At 43.6% G+C, this 16,063-nt stretch overlaps 1 protein-coding gene across 1 annotated transcript in view; it reads right to left on the bottom strand.

The window, feature by feature from the left end:
- Window positions 1-251: 251 nt before the first annotated feature.
- Window positions 252-16,063, bottom strand: part of LOC112256155 (leucine-rich melanocyte differentiation-associated protein) — a 393,246-nt gene continuing 377,434 nt past the window's right edge. Inside the window, exon 7 of the mRNA XM_024429180.2 lies at window positions 252-1,129. Within this exon, the coding sequence (XP_024284948.1) occupies window positions 1,050-1,129 (80 nt within the window). The 3' untranslated portion in view covers window positions 252-1,049. The remainder of the gene's footprint in view (window positions 1,130-16,063) is intronic.

Here is a 16,063-nt window from a genome sequence, read left to right as displayed (position 1 = left end):
AGCCCTGTATCCATTCAAATACAGCTTCAGAATCACAAGGTTGGACTCCTTGAGAAAAGTTATCCTAACTTTCCTATACTTTAATTTAGTCCTCATCCTCCCCCTCCCCTGTCTGACATTGCCCCCACCCTCTCTCTAATCCCCTCTGTTAACATTCTCAAGCCCCAATTTCGACAAGATGGAGATGTACCAGGTGTAAACATACCTATCTTATATAATTTATCTATAGGTGGACATAGGGGTGGGAATTGTAAACGTTTTAAAAACTTTTTGTTTTATGTTGTATCTCTCTTTCTCCTAACTGACACTCTAAAAGTGAAATTTACTGTATACTTACATTTTGAAATATACATCATTACGCCCCAGTCCCCCTCACACATGCACACTCACACAGGCCCAGTGAGGCATCAGGTTTGACCTCTGACCCCTGATGAGTGGCGGTAGGGGACGGGTGATCCATCATGGCTGCTGTGGCTGTCAAATCAGCCGCTTGGCTGGAGCTGTCCATCACTGTGGCCACGGGGTGTGTGTGTGTGTGTGTGTTGTTTGGGTGGGCGGGTGGGTGTGAAAGAGAGAGTGCTTGCACTTGCGCGAACAGTTCTGTGGGTGCGTGTGCGTGCATGCATGCATTTTTGTATATGGTTGTGTTTATGTGGAGCACTGCTGCTTGAATGCAATTATGTCAACGTGAGTGTCAATGTTCACTCTGGGGCAGGAGAGTGGAGCTGACAGGGGAGCCAGCCACAGCTCAGCGGAGGAGGAGGAGACCAGGCCACTACGCTACAAGGCCCGTATTCATAAAGCGTAGAGAAGGATGCTGACCTAGGATCAGGTCCCCCCTGTCCATATAATCTCATTCATGATCAAAAACTGATTCTAGATCAGCAATCCTACTTTGAGAAGCTTGATAGATACGGCCCCAGGACTGGGGTCTGAGAGTGACAGTATAGGTTATGGAAGAGACATTTTAATGAAGATGTTTGCATTTTTATTTAACGACTTGTATAATGAAGCTTGTGTGCGTGTGTTTGCGTCTCTCTGTCAGTCCATCAGAGTTGGTCATTGCGGATGAATCGGTTGCCTTCCGAATGCTTTCCATAGTAGACGTAATGGCACTTGGCGAACACACCTGAAAGTGGAAGAAGAATATTAAAATGCTGGTCCAATTCAGATTTACCTGTGGATGGATTAAACCTGATGTTTATAGCCATTCTATATAGCCCGCCCATCTAGCATCACTATTCCTCCCAGACTCATATTAAACATCTCCAATCCAAAATTAAATCTAGAATTGCCTTCCTATTTCGCAAACAAAGCCTCCTTCGCTTATGCTGATAAACATACCCTCGTAAAACTGACTATCCTACCGATCCTCGACTTCGGCGATGTCATTTACAAAATAGCCTCCAGCACTCTACTCAGCCAATTGGATGTAGTCCATCACAGTGCCATCTGTTTTGTTACCAAAGCCTCATATACTACCCACCACTGCGAACTGTTTGCTCTCGTTGGCTGGCCCTCTCTTCATATTCGTCGCCAAACCCACTGGCTCGAGGTCATCTATAAGTCGATGCTAAGTAAAGCCCCGCCGTATCTCAGCTCACTGGTCACCAAAGCAACACCCATCCGTAGCACGCGCTCCAGCAGGTATATTTCACTGGTCATCCCCAAAGCCAACTCCTCGTTTGGCCGCCTTTCCTTCCAGTTCTCTGCTGCCAATGACTGGAACGATTTGCAAAAATCACTGAAGCTGGAGACTTATACCTCCCTCACTAACTTTAAGCATCAGCTGTCAGAGCAGCTTACCAATCATTTCACCTGTACACAGCCGATCTGTAAATAGCCCACCCAACTACCTCATCCCTATATTGTTATGTTTTTTGTTGTTGCTCTTTTGCACCCCAGGATCTCTACTTGCACATCATCATCTGCACATCTATTACTCCAGTGTTAATGCTAAATTGTAATTATTTCGCCACTATGGCCTATTTATTGCCTTACCTCCCTAATCTTACTACATTTGCACACACTGTATATAGATTGTGTACAGATAGATATGATTATTATAATGTTTTATTATATGTCACTATCTGTCTTATCCCATCTGTGTGTGTGTGTGTGTGTGTGTGTGTGTGTGTGTGTGTGTGTGTGTGTGTGTGTGTGTGTGCGTGTGTGTGTGTGTGTGTGTGTGTGTGTGTGTGTGTGTGTGTGTGTGTGTGTGTGTGTGTGTGTGTGTGTGTGTGTGTGTGTGTGTGTGTGTGTGTGTGTGCGTGTGTGTGTGTGTGTGTGTGTGTGTGTGTGTGTGTGTGTGTGTGTGTGTGTGTGTGTGTGTGTGTGTGTGTGTGTGTGTGTGTGTGTGTGTGTGTGTGTGTGTGTGTGTGGAGGATGAGTATCCTTCTCAAGTTGAGGAACAGCGGGGGAAACAGCATTTGGCCTCAGGGCGATGTCTAGACAGTAACAAGCCCACAACCCTCGCCCTGCCTCCACTCCACCCATACACACATACACATGCACGTGTGTGTGTGTTGCATTTTCATATGAATACTGATCATATGTATCATTCATTTGCTATGTATCACAATCAATATTAACATATAGTAAAATGACCCATGGCCTTGACATAATCTTTAAATTCTTAATGTTATACTAAAGATGTGTAGAGAAACATAGTACGTATGGGAGATGTTTGTACTTGCCCTAAACAACAAAGCTGAACCTACTGTATGGCTCATTGATCCAATCAATGTCTGCATCAACAAAAAAGCTACAATGAAAATCCACACGTTTCTATTATTATTTATCATATATCCATTAATCTAAAGACAAGGTGAAAACGGTTTTATTCATCAAATTCAATATGGTACGAGTTAGTAGCTTTGTAAAAACAAAATAACTACAACAAAGGAATGAATTTACACTCTGCTATTCCTCCAAGGGTTACACTGTAAAACAAAATGGTTGACTCTGTCCATAACCTGTCCTAGCTGTGATGTCACAACGCTCAGCAGAGCACTACTTGACGAATGCGGCGGAGATGCAGCTACAGCTAGCTAGGTGTCACCGCTCGGCAAGGACAAGTGGCATTAGCGCTGTCAACGACCCTCTGACAGAAGGACAGATACGTCTTCTGATATCAACACACTTCTTAAATAGACATCAAGAGCATTAGTAGAGGAGGTTGTAACAGATGGACAATAAAGTTGTATTCTATTCTGAGGGAAGGGGAGGAAAGGATAGGAGAAAGGGGGAGTGCAGAGGAAATGAGAGGAGAGGAAATGAGAGCAGAAGAAAGGAGAGGGTAAGGATGTCAGAAACAGTTGAGGGGCGCTCAGAGCGATATAGCCAATCACTTAATCGGAGGAGACATTGTCAGTGCAGAAGAGAGACAGGGACCAGAATGGCACATAGTGACAGAAAGCAGAGATGGGGACAGAGATACTGGTGCCATATTAGTGCAAAGCATATTCCAACGCCAACCTCCATTCTAACCAAACCTGACACACCAGCGCTCGCTAACTCTCTATCTTCAATTTAGCCCCACTAATATATATATATACACACACACACATGCACACGCACACACAAACTTGAATGGACACAGGCACACATGCACGCGCACACACACAGACGCGAAGACACACACACATACACACACAAACTTGAATGGACACAGGCACACACGCACGCGCACACACACAGACGCGAAGACACACACACATACACACACAAACTTGAATGGACACAGGCACACGCGCACACACACACACACGCACGCGCACACACACAGACGCGAAGACACACACACATACACACACAAACTTGAATGGACACAGGCACACACGCACGCGCACACACACAGACGCGAAGACACACACACATACACACACAACCCCTGATGTCAGTTCAGTGCAGCAGTCTTCATCCCAGCAGTAGTGAATGTGTGTGTTGTGTCAGGTTGGGGAGCAGTGCAGAACACAGGCCCGGGGACAAGCTCAGTCAATCTAAATCTGGACTTTGTAGTGGAGCGGCTCTCATTCCCCTCATAGCCCAGCTACTTGAGGTGATCCAAACACTCAAGTGTGAGGAGCTGTCACCTCCGATAAAATCCCCATGCCTGCCTGCCTGCCTGCTCCCTGCCCGGTTCAGACAGTTTGCCTGGGGATACAGGTGCCACGGTGGGAGACTGGGCTCCACATGGTCTTATAGCACTGTGATCAGAGGAGTGATGGGCCCTTCACAGCTTACCTACTGAAGGACACAGACCTTTAGATGTTACCTACACAGCCCAAGGTCTGGAGTTAGGGCCCTTCACATACCCTACATAGACTCCTTGAGAGATATAGCAAGGAGGCTAGGGCACTTCACAGGTTACCTACTGAGATGTAGAGTGACAACTGACAGTTCACGAAGAAATACAAAAAATAAATACAAGAAAAAGTATTTGTGTAGAATAGGGCTGGATCAAATAAATTAGTTACAAACAAATTGTGGGTCAACAGTACACAAATTGATGACTGCTCAAAAACCCTGATCCAAGTTTCCCTAGCACCAATCAGAGGGCTGTGAGCTCTGATTCTCCCACAGTGCTTTAAACAGAGACATCTGGGCATGCCAGAGGAAGCCAGACAGTTGGGGGAGCAGAGAAGATAGACAGATAGATAGAGAGTGATGAGAAAACAAAGAGATGGAGTCTGCTTTCCTAGCCAACGACTGGCTGCAGGGTGGTGTGTGTGTGTGTGGTGTGTGTGTGTGTGTGTGTGTGTGTGTGTGTGTGTGTGTGTGTGTGTGTGTGTGTGTGTGTGTGTGTGTGTGTGTGTGTGTGTGTGTGTGTGTGTGTGTGTGTGTGTGTGTGTGCGTGCATGCACATGTGTTCAGTATAACCTGGCAGGCTGTGAAGTGTGATAAAGAGCAGGCTACTATACACACCCCTAACTCCATCAGTCCCCCAACAGCTAGACTCCAACATATTATTGGAGGATGGTGAGAGAGAGAAAGAAAGTAGAAGGGGAAGAAGTCAAAGACTTACATAATTCCTTATGAGGCCTCCTCAGGCCAGTGGGAAAAGTTTGATGAGCTGATACTGGTGTCATGGATATACTATCTGTGTCCCATGACTGACTGACACAGATAGGCACACATGCATGCACGTGCACGCCCATACGCACAGAAAGAGAGAGAGAGAGATCCCTGAGAACAGTGAACACCCATTAAAGTGACAGATTAGATCAGTGACGTGGGAAGCTAATGTTTCCATCATGGATCCTCTGGCAAACGAACACTCAGGCCTTTGTTCTGCACAGAATGTCACGCACACCCTGCACCTTGTTGCTCTTTTTAAAGGGTAGTACAGTATCTCTACTCTTCTTAAAGGGAAGTATAGTATCTCTACTGTTCTTAAAGGGAAGTATAGTATCTCTACTGTTCTTAAAGGGAAGTACAGTATCTATATTATTTTTTAAATGGGGACTACAGTATCTATATCTTTAAAGGGGAGTACAATATCTCCTTCTTTAAAGGGGAGTAAAGTATATTGTATTCACTCAAGTAATACACAACCAACAACTGCATACACAGAAATCACTATGACACACAACAGATAACAAACCTTGAAATGAAGTTACAACTGCACATAGGAAGGAGAGGTTTAGGAAGTCAGTTAAAGGGATTGAAGAATCACTACAGCCATAAGCTAGTGAGACCTACTGCTCAACAAAGACCTCTACGTAAATCAACAAATGAATCGAGAGAGAGAGAGAGACAAAGGGAGAGGGAGGGAGAGAGAGAGCTGGAGTGGGTTTAATGATTGCTCCCTGCATACAATCAGCTCCTCTCTCTTCAAGGGCCATCAATATGTCAAGGAAAGACATATCCGAAGGATGTAGCTCTTAACATCAAGGTTATCTATTCTCCACCAGGCACATCTCTCCTCTCTATCCCCTCTATTTTTCTCTACCTCTCCTCTTCTCCTCTCCCGCCCTCCTCCTTTTCTCTCCTCTACTCCCATCTCCTCTCTTTTTCTCCCTTCCCCTTTCTCTCCCACGCTATCCCTCTGGCCAACCAACGTTTTCATCAGTGCCACAATCCATCAGGGGTAATAATGCTGTGGAGAAAAAAATCAATTAACAATGCAATTAAACTTTCCATATTATCTCAAAGGGCTGAAATAATATGGAAGGGAGAAGACAAAGGGTCTGGAGGCAGGCATCCATAAGGCTGTGTGAGAGAATGAGTTATGGGGCTTGGGCACGGCCTCGTATGAGCCTGGCCTATTATAGTGGACACTATCCATCTCCCGCTGTCCGTTTATCAGGCCAGCACAACATCATGTGATTGAGTCACTACTTTGGCAGACTATATGTGGACATACAATGCAATCGGAAAGTATTCAGACCCTTCCACTTTTTCCACATTTTGTTACGTTTACAGCCCTTATTCTAAAATGGATCAAATTGTTGTTTTTCCTCATCAATGTACACACAATAGCCCATAATGACAAACAAAAACAGGTTTTAAGAAATGTTGTCAAATTTATATTTCAAAAATTATTATAATAATATCACATTTACATAAGCATTCAGACTCAGTACTTTGTTGAAGCACCTTTGACAATGATTACAGTCTCGAGTCTTCTTGGGTATGACGCTACAAGCTAGGCACACCTGTATTTGGTGAGTTTCTCCCATTTTTCTCTGCAGATCCTCTCAAGCAGTCAGATTGAATGGGGAGCGTTGCTGCATAGCTTTTCTCTCCAGAGATGATCGATGTTCGATCAAAGCCACTCCTGCTTTGTCTTGGCTGTGTGCTTAGGCTCGTTGTCCTGTTGGAAGGTGAACATTCACCCCAGTCTGAGGTCCTGAGTGCTCTGGAGCAGGTTTTCATCAATGATCTCTCTGTACTTTGCTCCGTTCATCTTAGCTTCGATCCTGACTAGTCTCCCAGTCCCTGCCGCTGAAAAATATCCCCACAGCATGATGCTGCCTCCATCATGCTTCACCGTAGGGATGGTATTGGCCAAGTGATGAGCGGTGCCTGGTTTCCTCCTGATGTGATGCTTGTCATTCAGGTCAAAGTGTTCAATCTTGGTTTCATCAGACCAGATAATCTTGTTTCTCATGGTCTGAGAGTCCTTTAGGTGCCTTTTGGAAAACTCCAAGTGGGCTGTCATGTGCCTTTTATTGAGGAGTGGCTTCTGTCTGACCACTCTACCATAAAGGCCTGATTGTTGTCATTCTGGAGGGTTCTCCCATCTCCACAGAGGGACGCCGGAGCTCCGTCAGAGTGACCATCGGGTTATTGGTCACCTCCTGACCAAGGCCCTTCTCCCCCGATTGCTCAGTTTGGCAGGGCGGCCAGCTCTAGGAAGAGTCTTGGTGGTTCCAAACTTCTTCCATTTAAAAATGATGGAGGCCACTGTGTTCTTGGGGACCTTCAATGCTGCAGAAATGTTTTGGTACCCTTCCCCAGATCTGTGCCTCGACACAATCCTGTCTCAGAGCTCTACGGACAATTCCTTTGACCTCATGGCTTGGTTTTTGCTCTGAGCAGTGTCAACTGTGGGACCTTATATAGACAGGTGTGTGCCTTCCAAATCATGTCCAATCAATTGAATTTACCACAAGTGGACTCCAATCAAGTTGTAGAAAGATCTCAAGGATGATCAATGGAAACAGGATGCACCTGATCTCAATTACGAGTCTCATAGAAAAGGGTTTGATACTTATGTAAATAAGTTAATTCTGTTTTTTAATTTTTTTAATACATTTGCAAACTTTTCTAAAACCCTTTTTTCACTTTGTCATTATGGGATATTATGTGTAGATTGATGAGATTTGTATTCATTTAATCAATTTTAGAATAAGGCTGTAACGTAACAAAACGAGGAAAAAGTCAATACTTTCCGAATGCACTGTATACTGAAAATTACAATTCATAGAAGGAAATCAGTCAAATGAAATAAATTCCTTAGGCCCTAATCTATGTATTTCACATGACTAGGCAGGGGCACAGCTGTGCCTGGGAGGGCTAAGGCCCAGCCACTGGGGAGCCAGGACCAGCCAATCAGAATGAGTTTTTCCCCATAAAAGGGAAACAGTTCATGAAACATAGGACCAACACTTTACATGTTGCGTTTTATATGTTGTTCAGTTTATATGGATACACCCCCCCCGTGTCTCACAAACACACATTACGGGTTGTATGAATCAAGCATCTCAGAGTAGAAGTGCTTCGTTTTAAGATTAGCTTTGCCATTCAGGTCACAATAAATATGTTTATATGGACAGGGGTAACCTGATTCTAGACCAGTACTCTTACTCTGAGCAACTTGATACATACGGCCCCAAATGGACAGCTAGTCAAATTGTGGCACATAAATAAATTATAATGATGAGGATATGTAAATATGATCGGTGTGTGTTGGTGGTACAGAAGATCTCTGATTATCTGTATATCCATTATGACAACAGTTGCTAGGTGTAAGGATGAAAAACCATTTTGAAAGGAAGAACATTAAAAAGTAGCCGCTATGAAAAGGGAAAAAGAGAAAAGGGGTAGAAAGGAAGAGATGAATAAAAGTCATATTTACTAGGTGATTACTTGGTGTACTTTACTACCTGTAAAGCAATACTGTGTCTGGACCTCTGCCGACGGAGGTATTTCTGAAGTGAAAAGCTTAGAGAGACTGGATTATATCAGTTATAAAATCAAATGAGAGAAGAAACCTGTGTGTGTGTGTGTGTGTGTGTGTGTGTGTGTGTGTGTGTGTGTGTGTGTGTGTGTGCGTGCGTGTGTGAGAATTGGGCCACAGATCAACAGGTCAGATCCCATGTGCTAGTCTAGTGTGTTGTCAGGTTTGAGCCCTAAGCAAACCACAAACTACTGACAGCTCCTGACAAACACACGTGTTGGAATCTCAGGCATAGCCCGGGTAAGACTACAGATCTACTTATGATCAAAGCCATCTGTTGATGTTGTTGTTAGGGACAAGGAGATAAGAGGCTGACTTTGAATTGACCATTATGAATAGGGAGTATTATACTGTATAGTCCTCAGAGTTGCCAGGTGAAATGGAATAAACCTTGAAACCATTCTCATAAATAAATATTTTACCTACCAATATACAAGACCTACAGTAGATCATCATGATGAAAGAGTAATAAAGAATATAATATAATATATAACTTAATATAACTTATTTCATTCTGTGTTCAACCCTGCCCATTAGCCCAGTGCATCTTAACAAAGAAGGTGGCATCCAACTCTCAGCAGGCCTCAGAGGGAAAAGCCCAGAGAATAACTTACACACTTAAATTTGTCCTTTTCCAATAAAAAATATTTAGTCCATTAAACATAAATACCTGTCATTATGATGCATGCCCTGGAATCAAGCCTCCCCATTCCCCCTCCTCCTTCTCCCTGTTTACTGCAGCGGCTGCATGTTCTCAACTTTGGTGTATTGATTAAACTTTTAAATGGCTGCCATATAACCCAGGGAGGTACATCAGGAAGATTAATTTGCATCAATGTTCATCTGTAATTCATTAGCCATTTACACTCCCCACATCCACACGGCCTATCAGGGAAATGCACCCAATTTTTCACCCAGGCAGAGGCAGAGGCTGGGGAGCAGGTAGAGAGGGAGAGAGGGAGTGAGAGAGAGAGGGAGGGGGGAAGGAGAGGGAGAGAGTGAGTGAGAGAGGGAGGTAGGGGGAATGAGAGGGAGAGAGGGAGGAGGAGGGAAGGAGAGGGAGAGAGTGAGTGAGTGAGTGAGTGAGTGAGTGAGTGAGTGAGTGAGTGAGGGAGGGGAGGGAGGTGAGTAGGAGGAGGTAGGAGGTAGGAGGGGAGGTAGGAGGGGAGGGGAGGGAGGTAGGTAGGTAGGTAGGGGGAACGAGAGGGAGAGAGGGAGTGAGAGAGAGAGGGAGGGAGGAAGTAGAGGGAGAGAGGGAGGGAGGGGGAAGGAGAGGGAGAGAGGGAGTGAGAGAGAGAGGGAGTGAGAGAGGGAGTGAGAGAGGGATTGAGAGACGGAGTGAGAGAGGGATTGAGAGAGGGAGTGAGAGATGGAGTGAGAGACAGAGGGATTGAGGGAGAGGGAGTGAGAGACAGAGTGAGAGAGGGAGTGAGAGAGAGAGGGAGTGAGAGAGGGATTGAGAGAGGGAGTGAGAGACGGAGTGATAGTGGGAGTGAGAGAGGGGGAAAAAACTGCATACAAATCAGACAGAGGTAATTCTTGAGTCCTACAAGACACCACAAGGCATACTACATACTACTAAGTAGTATTATGATTATGTATTAGCATAGTTAAACATCATTTGTGACATAATAACACATGTTATTTGTGACTCTAATAACACATACTTTGTGGCATACTGTAAATTAGGCTAGATCTTGTTTTTGTCACAAGCCAAATGCTATCCTTGAACTACATCCGAATTATCTATGAATTGCTAAATTGATTCAGATTTGCATCCCCTCCTTAGCGAACAAGACTTCCCATTGACAGGGCTGTTCATCACGCTGTAACAAGACGATATGCATCACTCAGTACCTCCCCGATTGACATTGAGTAGCGTTGTAATATCAACCTTTCCAAACATTGCTCCAACGTTAGTCTGACATGTACTGTAAGGCTACTCTCCGTCTGTGGTTAGCATGTCAGACTATTCAAACATCATTGTCCTCAGGCATATGAGAATATAATATAATTCCATAATTTCTTCTTCCAATTCTTTTGAAACTGTCGTCACACAGAAGTTACTCACTGTCCGTTTGTTTTGACTTTATTGTCAGATTTGGACTTTTATTCATACTGCAAATTATATTTATTGGGGGGAAAAGGTGTCCAAGACGGAGACAAAGGAGGGACAGAGACAGATTTAAGAGCCAAGTGCACAACTCAGATAAAAATGTGCATAGGAGGCGAAAAAAATATGGAAAAAAGTGGAGGGGAAAAAGGAAATAAAGAGAGAAAGAACAGCAGTCAGTGGAAAGGAGAGGTGTTGAGGGATTTGCTGTTGCTGTGGCTGGATGGGTTGTCAGGAGACGGTTGCCAGGTCATGACTCAAAAGGCCAGATCAATAGCTGGTTGATGTTACCACATGAATCTCCTTACTGGGCCAAAACACAACACACATCTATTTACTCATAGACTTAATGGACTCACAGACCCACTTCAGTACTTAGACTCACAGACACAGTGGTGTAGTAGGAAACACAAGTCCCTGACCAAATGAAAATAATAAAGTTGTTTCCATTATGAATGTAGAGGCTTAGTTATCATTATGAGTTATGATGATGAGTTTTTCATGATCATGTGGTCTAGCTCTAGTTATGATACATTATAGTGCACTTAAAACAAATCGTTTTTCAGATACAGTATATCTATCCAATAAGGTTAGCTATAGTAACCTTGGGGAGTTATGACCGCAGTACTGTCACCTCACTGAATGACCAGAATCAAACATTGTAAACTCAGAGTGACATTCTTCATTGATGTCTGAATTAGGACACTGATAAAGGCCTATCACTCTTTGTACTCCCCAACTTATAAGGACGAGGAGGAAATTGAATTCCGGCGGTCATACATTTTGACAGGAGAAAGGATTACAGTCGGGACAACGGGGGGGTCTAATGACAAAAATAAAACAGTGAAATTAATTCCAATGACATTTATTGTAAATAGAGCAGAGGGAGAGTACACGACGCGCAGTAGCTCTGGAGGCTGTAGATAAGAGAGGAGTCGTTTGAGGCGCAACTCATGCAGTTTACAAAGACGTAATCCCCTTGGAACTAAAGTACTCCATCCTCTGGGTCTACAGTATACAGTAGACTACAGCAGGGGACGTACAACATCACTATAGGCACCCAACAAGTATTTTACATGTGGATATTGAAAATATTAATGTCGTAACAGCTCGATTATCAGAAGTGGGTGTTACAGTGAGTTATTGAAAAGGTAAGCCTATGTAGATACAAGTATTAAGATGTACTTGATATTGATATTGAACATACTCGATTATCACTATCAAAAGTAGTTATTACCAGGGTTGTCATTCACCCCAAAATTCTGAGGGGGCACAAAGTACGTGAGGATGGCTGGGGAGTGGTCCAGAGGGGGGCTATTCCCCCATCCATAAGATTAAGAATTGAGCTTTTTTCAAACAACTACAGTACCAGTCAAAAGTTTGGACACACTAACTCATTCAAGGGCTTTTCTTAATTGTTTACTATTTTCTACATTTTAGAATAATAGTGAAGACATCAAAACTATGAAATAACACACGTGGAATCATGTAGTAAAAAAAGTGTTAAACAAATCAAAATATATTTTTCGATTTTAGATTCTTCAAAGTAACCACCCTTTGTCTTGATGAAAGCTTTGCACACTCTTGGCATTCTCTCAACCAGCTTCACGAGGTAGTCACCTGAAATGCTTTTCCAACAGTCTTGAAGGAGTTCCCACATATGCTGAGCACCTGTTGGCTGCTTTTCCTTCACTCTGCGGTCCAACTCATCCCAAACTATCTCAATTGGGTTGAGGTCGGGTGATTGTGGAGGCCAGGTCATCTGATGCAGCACTCCATAACTCTCCTTCTTGGTCAATTAGCCCTTGCGTAGCCTGGAGGTGTGTTGGGGTCATTGTCCTGTTGAAAAACAAATGATAGTCCCACTAAGCGCAAAACAGATGCAGAATGCTGTGGTAGCCATGCTGGTTAAGTGTGCATTGAATTCGGAATAAATCACAGACAGTGTCACCAGCAAAGCACCGCCACACCATCACACCTCCTTCTCGCTGCTCCACGGTGGGACCACACATGCAGGGATCATCCGTTCATCTACTCTCACAAAGACATGGCGGTTGGAACTAAAAAGCTCACATTTGGACTCATCAGACCAAAGGACAGATTTCCACTGGTCTAATGTCCATTACTCGTGTTTCTTGGCCCAAGCAAGTCTCTTCTCCTTATTGATGTCCTTTATTAATGGTGTCTTTGTAGCAGTTCGACCATGAAGGCCTGATTCACGGCTTCTTTTCTGAACACTTGATGTTGAGATGTGTCTGTTACTCTGTGAAGCATTTATTTGGGCTGCAATTTCTGAGGCTGGTAACTCTAATGAACTTCTCCTCTGCAGCAGAGGTAACTCTGGGTCTTGCTTTCCTGTGGCGGTCCTCATGAGAGCCAGTTTCTTCATAGCATTTGATGATTTTTGCGACTGCACTGAAATTTTCCAGATTGACTGACCTTCATGTCTTAAAGTAATGATGGACTTTGCTTATTTGAGCTGGACTTTGTCTTTTACCAAATAGGGCTATCTGCTTTACACCAACCCTACCTTGTCACAACACAACTGATTTTCTCAAACGCATTAAGAAGGAAAGAAATTCCACAAATTAACATTTAACAAGGCACACCTGTTAATTGAAATGCATTCCAGGTGACTACCTCATGAAGGTGGTTGAGAGAATGCCAAGAGTGTGCAAAGCTGTCATGAAGGCAAAGGGTGGATACAAAGTATATTGAAAGTAGGTTCTTCCACACATGTTCCTGAGTTAATTAAACAAGTAACACGCATCATGCTTAGGGTTATGGAAAAAAATGCTGGGCAGGCCATTATTTTGGCCACAATGGCTATGCACCCATCCACAGGGCACGAGTGGACACTGAATGTTTTGATGAGCAAGAAAACGATGAAAGCCATATGCCATGGGGGGGGGGGGAACCCTTATGGGAGATTCTGGAGAGGCTCCAGAGACAGTGTTTTCAAACACCATCAACAAAACACCAAATGATGGAATTTCTCCTGGGCATGACACCTCTGGCTATTACCGTAATAGTTATTGAAAAGGTAAGGTTATCTCTATTCTTGAAAGCACATGAAAACAGTGAGGAGAGTCCTAATAATAGGCACTAATGTTGTCATGGTAAAATGACTACTTATCACCAGATGCAACATGGTTAGGGTGGTGGTGTGTTTGACACTGATTGATAGAATTCTTTATTACACCCCACATTTCTAATTCAAATGTAAAAAAGAAACAGATAAAGTGTAACCAACAACATTTGAAAACTGTAATTAGCAATTTGGCTGCTTTTGCTAATCGACCCGTTAATAAGAACGGTCGGTCGGTCGGCGAGTCACTCATTTCCAGTTTAATCACTAGAACAGGATTCAATAACAAAAGAGCCGTATATTAATCACCAGAGAGTGATGACTTTACTCCTCATCGCTTTGACATTGGAGGAGGGGATGATTGGACCAATTAATGTATCTGAACACATTAAATAACAATTATCAGGCAAAACAGCATGAAAGAGAGTGGGTAATGAAGCTCTTTGTCAGGTCAATAATTACCACATAAACTCTTCTAAGAGGAGAGGGTAGTACGCGCTAGAAGGCCATGCTGATTTTCTTTTGTTGCAATATCGCCAAAAGTAATGGGCAAGTACTGTATATGGGCTATTTGTTCTTAATTCCGTGTTAAAGTTAGGGGTAAGGTTGTGATATTTAAGGTGAGTTGTAGTGGTTAGTTAATAGCATTTGTGATTAGAATGCACAGTGTGTCTGTCCATTCTAGCATGGCCCAATAGTGACAACTAAGAGACTTCCAGCAGGAAGCAAAAACTGTATAATTGAAGTAAACAAAATTATTGTTAGACGTATAACCAACAAATGTGACCTTTTGTATACCGAAACAAGGGCAGCTACTATATGTCAGATTAATTCTAAACTGAATGATGAAGACTGTATGATGGACTTCATGCATCAATGGGCAAAATGGCACCACAGTACCTGTCATTCAGCATTTCCATCAAATCAAAGATGGCTGCCAAACATGGCCAAAAGAGCAAACGCCACAGGTGCTGTTCACAAAAAGGGTGACCAATTGACCCTTCGCTAAGCCCAGCCCCGCCCCGCCCCTCTTGGTTAAATTAAACACAGACTACCCCTTGCTAATCAGGAAACTCTTGAGTATGTTGTCGTGGACTGTCATTACAATTGCTTCACAGGAACCTGGTAAAATTATGCTTGTGGTGTGGCTAGCCACTCTGAATTCACTGTTAGCATGCAGTTAAAGCTACCAAGCATTTTTGGTGCTAAATGCCCTCTAATCGTATCCTGATGTCGACAGCAGATAGGATTTGTATTCATAACATGGCTAACTTGGCTAGCTAACACATTTTGAAAAAACAAGTTATATTAAGTGGCTATCTGGCTAGCTAGCATTAGCAAGGTTTGGTGGTCAATGAAACTGAGAGCTAGCTAACCAGCTGAGATACCAAACAATGTAAAAAAGTATAATTTTGGATTGGAAAAGTACTCCATTAACAGTCTCTGCTTTACAGGAATCAAAGTAGCATGTACTCCTGGTGCACTGTTAAAATATTTAGCCAATTAAACAAACATTTTTTTAAAGAAAATTATCTGTTTTTCCCACTGCCCTTACTGGCTTTCATGCAATTGAAATGTAAGCTTAAAACCTTTAAAAAAATACCACTTGGGTCACTCGACAACTTAAAAAGACAAAACTACTCAAATTTCAATAAACACTTTGAATTAACATCATACGTGATCAGTGAACCATCTTTCAAAGCCCTGCCTTCTCTTTGACTTCCCTCTCATACCCCTATCTGTCAGCCGGTTCAGTTCCTCCTACAACCACATCTCTCTCTCTGCTGGCCAGACGTGAATTACCAGTTGACCGCTGCTGTCCTGAGCCTCCACAGTGACACATATCAATAGTAATCTGACGTGTGGCAGGCGCTGGAAACAACAGTCCCCTTCGGACACATCGAGCCCTGGAACCCCGACTGGCAACACCTGCCTCACCGATGGGGACGTAAGGGGCCATGCGTCAGTCAGCTCCTTCTCTTCATACTTTCCCCTGGCCCTCCAGACACCCACCACAACACTTATTACTCCACTTCCTGGTGCTGCTAAGTGACTGGCCTGTCTGTGCCACTGTTGCCACGGCTACCACCCTGGGACCCTATCCTTATTATCCTCATTTCAGCTGTGATCATGATGCCTGGTAGGCAGCTCTCTACCTGGGGCTCCCGTTACATCC

This window comes from Oncorhynchus tshawytscha, linkage group LG01 (assembly GCF_018296145.1).
Source record: "Oncorhynchus tshawytscha isolate Ot180627B linkage group LG01, Otsh_v2.0, whole genome shotgun sequence".
Taxonomy (NCBI): Eukaryota; Metazoa; Chordata; class Actinopteri; order Salmoniformes; family Salmonidae; genus Oncorhynchus; species Oncorhynchus tshawytscha.
The sequence above is the reverse complement of the archived record's forward strand: the minus strand, read 5'-3'. Positions and strand labels throughout refer to the sequence as shown.